Source organism: Callithrix jacchus, chromosome X (genome assembly GCF_049354715.1).
Source record: "Callithrix jacchus isolate 240 chromosome X, calJac240_pri, whole genome shotgun sequence".
NCBI lineage: Eukaryota > Metazoa > Chordata > Mammalia > Primates > Cebidae > Callithrix > Callithrix jacchus.
The window spans coordinates 19,027,253-19,039,386 of record NC_133524.1 but is presented as its reverse complement, the minus strand read 5'-3'; the positions used below and the strand labels follow the sequence as shown (position 1 = coordinate 19,039,386).

Here is a 12,134-nt window from a genome sequence, read left to right as displayed (position 1 = left end):
AGCAACACAGTGAGACCTCATCTCTACAAAAAACGAAAAAATTAGCTGGGAGTTATGTTGTGCACCTGTAGTCCCAGCTACTTTGGGAGGCTGAGGCAGGAAGATTGCTTGAGCTCAGGAGTTCAAGGCTGCACTGAGCCATGACCATGCTACTGCACTCTATCCTGGGATACAGAGCAAGACCCTGTTTCTCTCTCTCTCTCTCTCTCTCTCTCTCTCTCTCTCTCTCTCTCTCTCTCTCTCACACACACACACACACACACCCTAAAAAAGAAGAAAACACATAGACAGGAATAAAAAAAGGAAAAAAGAAAGAAAATTGACAAAGCTTTTTGTATATTTCTTAATGACCCTCTTTACTGTAGAAGCTATTCATTGGCCTAGCCTACAATTTTACTGTAAAAACTGCTCCTCCTCCCAAAAAGGTTAACACTTGATTGTTTCTTGAAATAGCATATTAGTCGCTATTATAACCTAAATTGTGTTAACCATAAACTTATTTTCACAATTTTAGTTTCATTTTACCCATTTAAAGTCCCAATATAAACGTTTATTTACTATGAAATTTTGGTTCCCATTTTAAATAGTGATCTATCATCCTGGGATAATAAGGACTTATTGAACTAAATAGTAGGCTAACAAAATATAGTTTCATAAACATTTTACACAAATTTGTGAACATATGACTTTAACAAGAAAGTAGGACATTAGCATAATCTTTTAAAGCTACCAGAAGTTAACATGTACTCTCACAAAATATTCCATGTTATCAGTGAGAGAATAGATGGTCACCAGTTTACAATGGTTTAACTTCAATTTTTTGACTTTACGATGGTGTGAAAGCCATATGCGTTCAGGAGAAACCATACTTCAAATATCCGTAAAATCATTCTGGTTTTCACTTTCGCTATAGTATTCAATAAATTACACGAGATATTCAACACCTTACTATAAAATAGGCTTTGTTATATGATTTTGCCCAACTATAGGCTAATGTAAGTATTCTGAGCACGTTTAAAGGAGGCTAGGCTAAAGCTAGGATGTATGGTAAGTTGGGTGTAGTAAAGGCTTTTTTTGAGACAGGGTCTCACTCTGTCACCTAGGCTGGAGTGCAGTGGCATGATCACAGCTCCCTGTAGCCTCAACCTTCTGGGCTTAAGCAATCCTTTTACATCAGCCTACTGAGTAGCTAGGACTACAGGCATGCACCACAATGCCAGGCTAATTTTTAAAAAAATTTTTTGTAGAGACAGGGTCTCACCATGTTGCCCAGGCTGGTCTCAAACTCCTGGGCTCAAGCGATCCTCCTGCCTTGGCTTCCCAAAGTGCTGTGATTACAAGTGTGAGCCACCACACCCAGCCAAAGCATTCTGTACATAAGAAGTTTTTCCACTTATGATGGGTTTATTGGGATGTGGCCTCATCACAAGTCAACAAGGAGCATCTGTACTGGATTAACTTGAACATGGATCAGACCAAGTGCAGATCCTATTTCAGTTAACAATATTTTTACAGGATTATTTCATTATCTTCACTAAGACTTTTAATCATTAGATCTAGATAATCACTGCCATAATAATCAAAATAATATTTTGAGAATAACTAATAAAGGGATTAATAAGAGCTACATGACAATGAAGGCAATGTTATCATAACACTCTATTTTTTATTATAAATGGCAAAAATTTAAGATAATAAACTGATTGAGAATTAAGTGGTTTACATAGGGGTTGAATAGACATCCTTACCTGAATAAGACTATCTATGTACACTTCACACTCCAAAAGAGTTGTTCACCAAACATATACCCTTTCTTTCCATTAAGCAAGACACTACTCCAGCAGAAGGAGAAGGGTAAAGACAGAAAAGAGAGTACTAGTAAACAGAAGAGAGAAGTGTAAACAGTAGGAAAGGAGCTGGACTGGAATGAAAAAGCTTATGAATAACTGGATATGTCTTCAGGTTCTAGCATAGAAATGTTTTAGAAGTGTCCCTCTAGAAGTATGTGTAGGCAGTAGGTAGGTGTCATTGACAAGGTGGGGTGGATGATAAGGCTGCATGCCTCTGAGGGATGGTGAGTGATAATGGTCTGGCAGAGATGAGGGCAGAGCAGATTAATGTTTTGTTGGTTCAATAAAATAAGGGCAGATTAAACGTTTTCCATGTCTAGACTATCACGCACTCCCAATACCACATCTAGAAACAGTTTCTCTCACTTCAAAATGATCCAAGTTCCATATCTCCATTCAGACAATAACTGCTTTCTACTGTGTTTTATTGTTATTTATACAGGTATTAATTCTCCTATATAGGTCATACGCTCTTGAAAGTATCCACACCTCATTGTTCAACGCCTGCCTATGAGTGAGAACGTGTGGTGTTTGATTTTCTGCTCTTGTGTCAGATATAGGTGATGGGGAGGAAGGCAGCAAATCATACTGCCACGTGTGTACCTATGCAACAATCTTGCATGTTCTTCACATGTACCCCAAAACCTAAAATGCAATTAAAAAAATGGAAGAAAAAAAAAGAAAGTATCCACACCTGAACTCACAGCGCTTCGCTCAGTGTTCAATGAATTTCAATGGATACACTAGATTTCCATTATAAAGGTATAACACATGCAAAAATATATAATCGAAACTAAGAATTGGTATGCACAGGATAGAGATTGTGAAGAAAATAGTATTTACTTAAAAAAGAAAGTAATGGGGGCTGGAAAAGGTGGCTCATGCCTGTAATCCCAGCACTTTGGGAGGCCAAGGTGGGCAGATCGCTTTGACCTCAGCAGTTTGAGATCAGCCTGGGCAACACGGCGAAACCCCGTCTCTACAAATAAAATACAAAAAAATTCGCTGGGTGTGGTGATGCATGCCTGTAATCCCAGCTATTCAGGAGGCTGACACTGTAGAATTGCTTGAGCCCGGGAAGTGGAGGTTGCAATGAGCCACGATCATGCCACTACACTCCAGCCTGAGTGACAGTGTGAGACCCTGTCTCAAAGCAAACAAAAATGATAGCATACATGGCCTAGATTGTACTTTTTACAAAATTTGACAGTTATTATTTTTGGTTGTAACTGAAGCTTGCCAATATGCCCTGAAAGATGAATGCACAGCCAGAAGCCTTTACATGCATGCAAAGGTTGTGCTTTGATCTACTGTTGCAACTATTCTTTTTAGGAGATCACCATTTGTCTCTCAGCCACCTGTTGACCCAAAGTCACTGCTCAAAGAGTTCATTTCCAATGGTTTCACAGCGGGATGGCCTGGGGCTACTGCTTCCTGCTAGACCACAAGTATCCCATTTGAAGCAAGATTCTTTTTTGCCCCCCAGAACAAGCAAAAAGTTCTTTTTTACCTTCCCTTTAAGCCTACCCATACAATGACTGCTAAAGTTCCCAGCCAATATGCATGTGTTCCAATAAGGAGCACATCAGAGATGGGTTACATCAAATACTGCTGCATATATCCTGGAGCAAGTCCCTTTTTGTTATTTAATGTCTGCTAAGTCTCTGAGGTGAGGGTGATGAAACTGTTCATAAATATAGAGGCGGGTGTCTTACATCACTTAGGGAATGTGTGCTAAAGAAGGTAAGCTATGACTGCTATTTCCATACTTCTGATTAGATATGAAGATTGATGCTATGTTGGTACTTCCTACTTTTGGACCACAGTTTTTCCAATAGCAGGCTTTGACTTATTAGTGGTGTAATCAATCTATTTGATGTCACAGTAGGCATTTTTATGAACAAGAAAGAACAGAAAGTAGATTGCTTCACACTCATATAATAAAGAAGTTTGTGACATTTTTGCTTCATTTACATATAGTGTTACATATGTGTGTAGACACTGGGTTAGGATGTAAAATATATTTCTACTGTGGGTCTCAGTCCAGAACGTCTGAAAAAAATGTTGTCTGGAGCACCTTAAAGGCCGTATCTATTTTTGTCATTGGTTTCTCTATTTGGCTATCTTTGGATGGCCAACAGTCTAGATTTTAAAACAAATGAACTACTGAAATGCATTATTTTAAACTTTCTTGCCCAGCATGGGGTAATTTTACAACTCTGTTTGAAATGGTCTGGATGTGATAAAGGCCCCTAAGCATAGTATTTCTTCTTAAAAACCTTTTATTCTTCCACTGCATTATTCTAAATATAAAATCAATCCCTCAATATTGTGTCACTTATCTTTGTATTTCTAACTCTGACTAGGAGCTGGAGATCACAGTAACCAATACTGAAATCTTTCACACAGTACTTGCTATTTGAGTGGACCCACAAAAGTATTTACTTCAAGTCAGTTTTTTAATTTTAATAATATTTAGAAACAGCATAAACAACATGCCTTCTAACCAGACTTTGGAGCAAGATTTCCAATGCTGACTGTACCTTAAAATAAAAAAATAAATTTTCTAATATGAGATTTGAAAAGATTCACATAGAAGGAACTAAATGTTTGAAAGCAAAGCATGATAATAAATAAGCTATATTCACTTTCTGAGACCGTGACTTCAAAATATCAGGAATAGACAGTGTGTAACCAGCTAGGTGCCACTTCTTCCACACTCTATTTATAAAAACGTAATACAGAAGGAAAAATACATATATACATATACATATATATATATATATCTACCTTCACTGTCCTTGAATTTCTTGATTGCCACAATTTCATGTGTTTCCTGCAAAGGAAAAGAAGCAGAAGGAAAGTCATTCTCCAGTGTTTTTCCGACTAGGGATTCCAATTGCCTGGGGGTATATTCTGGGACAGAGTAGCAAGAAGCCAGAGTGTCAAAAATAGATCATCTTCCTCTCCCCTGCCGCCCCTCATTTCTTGGTTCCAAAATTCTTTCTTACCACCCCACAAACATTGTCAAGGAAGGAAAAAGAGAAAGGGAGAGGGTGTGGAGCAAAGAGCAGATATGGTGACAAAATATGCATAGATCATGAATCAGAAGTGTCAATGTCTTGAGGATACTCAAAAGTGCCAGGAAGAGTGACAAAGACTGTCATCTGTACTGCCCTCTGAAATCCAGAGACACATTTTAATTGGCCTTCTAAGACCAAGAAAGGGCTTCACCAATACACAGTAGTTGCTGGTAGCAGAATGCTTCCTCCAAGTCATGTCCCTTTACTTACCTTTTCCTAAAAAACATATCTAGTTTTCACCAGCTCATCCCTATTGATGGTCATTGCAAATCCAAAGTGGGATAAACATTCCATCACCAAATACCTTCATCCTGCCCTTATTTATCTGCTTTAAAACAAAACATGAAAATCTTTTTTGTTGTTTTTGGTTGGGAGGAAAGAAAATAAGGGCTAGAAAGGAAATGGAAATGCTAAGAACTAAGTACCACTGAACTAAATAACTTGTATCCAATTCTGGTCTATAAAAGGAATAAAAAAGCTTTTGGCAAAATAATTAATATAAATTCTTCGAAGCCCACATTTATATGAAAGCCTTCTGAATGACTCAGGCCTGTTCTTTTTTACTCTAAGTGGGGACACTTTCAGATCAGATCTTGTAATGTTTGTCCTTACATCAAAACAAAGACTTTAAAATTGGACACAATACCAGGCAAGTGCTATAAATTATGGAGGGAAAAGATACTTCTTAAAGGTATTGTGTTTTTGTTTTTAATGAAGGAATAGGATTGTAGGGTACAGACGACTTACATGTACATATAGGGTAGAACTTATTTGTACATTAAGGGCTCTTCTGACTTAAAGAAACTTCTTCTTCCAAGTATTATTGAGAAGGAAGAACTGCCAATTTTAAGTAATGTAGGAGATTATCAGCCAGAATATTATCCCACGTAGTCCAAAGGTGACTCTTTTATGTATGCTGCTCTCCCATAATACATGGATATCATGTTCTTACCCTGCTCCTTTTCAAATGGTGCTAGCTAGCAGTCTACCTACAGCATAACTGAAAGAACAGACCCTATCAGGAACCTCCTCTTGCTTTTCTCACAACACAAAGAAAGGGGTACCTTCCAGGAATAGAGAAAAACTGCGCACATCTCAAATGAATATTGTTCCAGGTAGTGTTCCATCTTATATTCTACTCTAACTGAAAGACTCCCACATACATTTCTTTCATTTCATCCTAAATGTTAAAACTTTGATTTTATAAAAGATCTTAGTTCAAAACTGTCCAATGATATAACTACAAATTTAAATGTGTAACTGGCACATTTATAACACCTTGAATAAATTTATTAGTTATTTTTCTCTGGCATCTTATAAATACAATTTACTGTATAAAGCAGATGGCTAACAAGGGTCAAATAAAATGTTTATTCTTTTATTTATCCTTCCAGAAATACAATGAAAATCTTCTCTCCTCAAAACTTGCTCTGCCTTCCTCGATATGGTTTATATATTTTCTTAAACAATGAAGTGGAACAAATAAAGTTTTCTATATTAAACCAATTCACTGTTTAGTGAAAACCACATGCAATTAAGAGAAGACGGTGGAAAGAATTTAACATTTCACATGTATTCAAACTACTTATAAAAATAATATAAACTCGTTACAGAACAAACAAAAAGAATATAAAGGATATAAATAGGGTATAGAGAAGACATTTTAAAAATTAACCCTTGCTAATATTTTGGTATACTTTCTTCTGGTAAATCTTTCTCAAATGGTAGTAATATTGGACATCTTATTTAACTTGGTATTATATAAGCAACATTTAAAACTGTTATTAATTTTTAAAACTACCATTTTTAATGGATGGCTGTTTAACAGTCTGTTAATGAACATACTTCAATATCTGTATCTTTATTTCTACAGAGTAAATTCTATAAGTGATATAATTGGTTCAAAGCATATGAATGTTAAAGGCTCCCAATATATACTAACAACCTGACATCCAAAAAAACGTCATGTTACAGTTTCCTTCAGCAGTGTATCAGAATATTCACTCTATATCCATTGCCAAAACAAAATAAAATCATTTTAAAAAACCTCTCTGGCATTCAATGAGATGTTTTCTTCTATCAATTGGTAAGTGAGATCAGGTCCACTAGGGTTTAATATTTTCTCATGGATGACAACTTGTTGCCAAATTCTGTTACAAATCATTTCCCCAGTTTATTGTGATCACTAACTATTTAGAGTTTTGTTGTTGTTGAATATAAATTACATAGTCAAGTTTACTGACATAGGCCTTTGTAATTATGTCTATTACTTTTGTGCTCAAAGTCCTTACTTAGCCCGAGTATGGTTAATACCCATCTGCATTTATGTATCTTGATATTTTAATGATTTAATTTCTTTCATTAAATATTTATTCACTTGTAATTTATTTTAATATATGACATAGTGAGGGAATCCAGATTTAATATAATTTCTAAACACTAAACCAATTTTCCCAATACCCTTTACCACAAATTTTTAGTTCTCTGTTACATCTTAGCATTCTTACATATAGATACTATATGTGCTTTCAGACCTTTCTAGTGGACTCTAGCCTAGTCAAGTATAGGCTATTAATCTGTTCTTATGCCAGAACCAGTTTTTAAAGTATTGTGACCTTAAACTATTTAAATTAATCTAAGGTTATAGACACTGATTCTTCTTATACCATTTTGTTAAATATATTTATTTTTGAGAGCAGGCTTTGACTGTTGAATTTAATTTGTAATTATAGATAAATGAGCTATAATATTTTATTTTTTTTACATATTCAATTCACTTTACTGTTTACCACCAGTCCTTTACTTGTATGGTTTATACATATTTGAGTGACTGATTTGCATTCATGTTTTACTTAACCAGAGTGCATCTTTGAAAGGTTTTCTGACAAAGTGTCCTATTTTCCAAGTCTTTGCATTTTTGAACATCTTCACATATACGTGGCAACTTTATAGGCACAGAATTCTTGGGAAGGCAATCTTTTATTCTTCAGAGTCACTAGAAGCTTCACTATACCATAAAGCCCTGGAAAATGCCATTCATATCACAGACACCAGAGTCTGTATGCTTATTAAAGCAACTTTAATGCAGGAAGGAATAAAGTATCTTCTTGTAACAAAATCCATATACTCAGATATTTTTCCAAGAAGAAAATTAAGGGTCTAAAAAGAAGGGCTGCCATTTACTAACATAAAGAAATTATAATACTATCACATAAGGCAACAAATGAGGAACAATGACCTGACAGTCTCTGGCATTAGTAATAGAAAAGAAGTATGAGGCCTATTTGAATTTTGTTCCAATATAGATCACTTCTTTTTTCTGCCTAAATACTGTTAGGACTTTTCCTTTTCCTTGATATAAAAATTTTAAATTATTTGGAATATATCTATAGAGGAGAGTGTGTGCATGTGTATTTTTTGAATCAATAATACCTGGAAATCAATGAAATTACAAAAGTCTTCTTACAGCAACCTTAAATGCTGTTTCTACTCCTATTTTTCTATTATTTTCTACCACAAACCTTACAACTTTTAGGTTGGACCTTTCATAATTGTTTAGTATGTTTTCTACTAAATTTTTGTACTTAGTATGCAATGTTCACGATTTTATCATTACTCCTAGAATAGTAGGCACATAGTACGTGTTCAATAAATATTTAGTAAATGAACATTAATGAGTTCAAAAGCGCTACACAATTTTGTTTTATCTGATTTAGGCTTCTTTCATTTGTCCTCATCTCAGCCAACTTCGGCATATTTTGCCTTGCTTTAGCTTATTCACTCTCTGTAGAGGTCATATCTTTCTGGCTTTCTTTTGGCAAACTAAGCAGATGTCTTAACTTTATTTGCTCATTAGAAAAAGTCATTTTCAGAACCATGTGTTGCTTCTAAATCTTCACAGCAATGTTTTATCTTCCTGTGTCTTTTCTGTGTTTCCTCTTTTCCACCCTTTAAAATTCATCCTTACTAAGATGGAAAGAGATCTGCCAGGACTGGCATTGGCTGCAACTTGACCTTCAAATATGAACTGATGCACCCCGAGCCCAATTTTGGAACCTGGCTTGCTAGTACACATCCTTCTCATTGGGGTTGATTGGTCTGAGGCTAAACTGCCTGAGCAGAGTTCTCTCAATAAGCCAGAAGAGCATATGCCATTAGCTGTTTACCTCATGGCATTCTGGAGACCACATTTCCAAGCACAGCCTGTTCCCATCCCTCTACCTTCGCCACACTTTACCACAGGGACTCAGAATCCCAGGATAGCACATTCCTTTTCCAATCCTGCTTTGCTTCTTGCCTTGCTATATTTAGGACATTTTAGTCTCTGCAAAGATCTGGAAATACAGATGCTAATGCAGGTAAGTAGGGGGCTGAGAACTCCAGATCCAGAGGTGTCAGATTATAGTTAACCTCAGTGAGATGGTTGCTTATTTTTCAGTTCCTGTGAGCATGGGTCCAAGTCATTTCCTACTCCCTTTGGATATCTGGCCTGATTTGGGTTCACAAAGTAGGATAAACAGCATGATGTTCAAGACTATGCTTTTAGCCCAGTCCTGCTAATAAAATTAATTCTCCCTGGACTTTGCTAGCAAGCTTCAATGCTTAGTTTCTTAATTTGCAGAACTTCATGGGTATTTAATATCTTCATGGGTATTTAATGGAAAGGTAGGAAGTAACACGCCAAGCTTTATTACTTATTCTACCACCACCCTGAGATGCTATATATAACAAAGGTGTAGACAAAGAAGAGAAACATACAAAAAATAACTCTGAAAAGCTTGTTTTGAATTTAATTTATTCACAAAAGCATACCATTGCCCCCACAACGTCTGCAACAGAATGTCACCAGCTGTAGTTAGCAAGACAGGCAAGTTTGCTACTTGTTTCAGTGTCTTTATTTAAAATATGAGGTATTTAAAAGCTGACATCTTAAGCAATAAACTAAGAATGTGATCAAATATATCAGTAGTCTATTAATGATAATTCCATGCCTCACCCTGAAATCTACCTTAAAATTGGAATTGTATTACGCACTTTGGAACACAAACAGAAAGACTAGGTAACTTTAGATAAAGGTTCCTGAGTTGTACTACTGTCTCTATAAGTAAACAAACTAAATCAAGGCATTTCACATTTTCCAGAATAAATTTCCTCAGCTGAAAACAAAAATCCAGAAACAGAATAAAAAATAAATGTATGACTACTAGCAAATACAAATATCTGGAGAGCTATAGTTCTTCCAATATTCTCGAGATCCCTATAAAAATCAAGCCTTGATCACTAAAGAATCATACTGGACAGAGAGACTTATAACCATAAACTCATTTTCACTGCTGATTGTCTAAGGCTTTGGGTCATTGTTTTATTCCCAGTATTAATTGTCCCTTAAGATTCTGGCAAAGCAACTAATTGCTATTAACTGCCATATAATTTACTAAATTATTTTAAAAGGCAGTTATATAACTTAATTATGCTTTGTAACAGTGAATTCTTTAAACTGATCATATACTGTTTAAGGAAATAGCAGGAGTCATTATTTTTCAAATGTTTTGTTAAGTTAAAATATCTAACAGGTATGAAACAGAACAGAATAAAATATTCTTTTATTCTACTATTCATGGATTAAGCCATTTCAAAGGTTATAATAGTTATTCCTCAGTATCTAGAGGGATATAGAGGGCCACTGGTTCCAGGATTCCCGAGGGCACCAAAATCCATGGATGATCGTCCCTGACATAAAATGGCATAGTATTTGCATATAATCTATGCACATTCTCCTATATACTTTAAATTATCTTTTGATTACTTATACTATCTAAGAAAATATAAATGCCATGCAAATAAATAGTTGTAATACTGTGTTGTTTTTTATTGCTGTATTTTTAATATATTTTTTTTTTTTTTAGTTTTTCTGAGTATTTTCAATCCTCGGTTGAATTCATGGATGTGGCACCTGCTAATATGGAGGGCCATCTCTAGTCTACAATTCATTTTTGAATTACTCTCTGAGGAAGCTCTTTCTTGGGAGAAATTCTTTATTTCATCATCCAAATAGCAGGGAATATAACTTGATAACTAAAGTATTTTAAATATTTCTGTTCACATTTTATTTGCAAATATCCTGTCTGCTCCTTGAGCAGAAGTAAAATCCTACAAACATAGAAACTACACTTTATTGCTTCCCGACCTGTTGGCTAAGATCAAGTGAAACTACTGCTTTCTTTCTTCTTTCTTTCTTTCTTTCTTTCTTTCCCTCCCTCCCTCCCTCCCTCCCTCCCTCCCTCCCTTCCTTCCTTCCCTCCCTCCCTCCCTCCTTCCCTCCTTCCTTTCCTTTTTGAGACGGAGACTTGCTCTGTTGCCCAGGCTGGAGTGCAGTGGTGCAATCTTAGCTCACTGCAACCTCCGCCTCCTGGGTTCAAGTGATTCTCCTGCCTCAGCCTCCTAAGTAGCTGGGATTACAGGCATGGGCCACCACACCGGGCTAATTTTCGTATTTTTTAGTAGAGACGAGGTTTGGCCATGTTGGCCAGGCTGGGAAACTACCACTTTATGGACCAGTATGGTCCCTGAAAAAGTAAGCTTCATTTTAAGTTATTTTTAAGTACTCTTGTAGTAGGCCCCATGCTAAGTACTTCCCATGGATTATCTCACTTAATTCTCAATTCATCATTCTGAGGCAGATCTTACACTCATTTTACAGATAAGGATACTGAGTTTTAATGAAGTTCCATAATTTGTCCCATGACCACACCGCTAAGATGTAGCAGAGCTGAGATTTTAAACCCAGGATGACTGATTCTGAATGCCATTTCTCAACCATGATCATGCTATACTACCTTTCCAAGCCATGTACATTAATTTTGTTGTAGAAAACGATTCTGAGAAACACACACACACACACACACACACACACACACTACTGAGGAGGGATGTTAAGACTAATGAACATTTAGAAATAGTTTTCTAATAATATGTTATATTTATACACTTAAAAGTACAGGCAAATATTTCATTACCTCCATCTTTATCTTTGTTTTGACCTTTAATGTACAGAAACCTTCTAAAATAACTTAGTCCCAAAGCATTTAAGTTATTTTTACATTATAAGTAAAATTATAAAATGGGAGTAAATTCAAGCACAGGATACATTCTATACCAGGTAAATGATAACGCAGCTAATATGCATTTGCCAAGTACTATA

At 35.7% G+C, this 12,134-nt stretch overlaps 1 protein-coding gene across 8 annotated transcripts in view; it reads right to left on the bottom strand.

The window, feature by feature from the left end:
• The window catches only part of CDKL5 (cyclin dependent kinase like 5), a 196,521-nt gene that overhangs the window by 66,694 nt on the left and 117,693 nt on the right, over positions 1-12,134 (bottom strand). For all 8 annotated transcript variants that reach the window (XM_078362838.1, XM_078362837.1, XM_078362841.1 and 5 more), the window contains one exon: positions 4,641-4,686. In XM_078362838.1, coding sequence (XP_078218964.1) covers positions 4,641-4,686 — 46 coding nt within the window. The remainder of the gene's footprint in view (positions 1-4,640; positions 4,687-12,134) is intronic.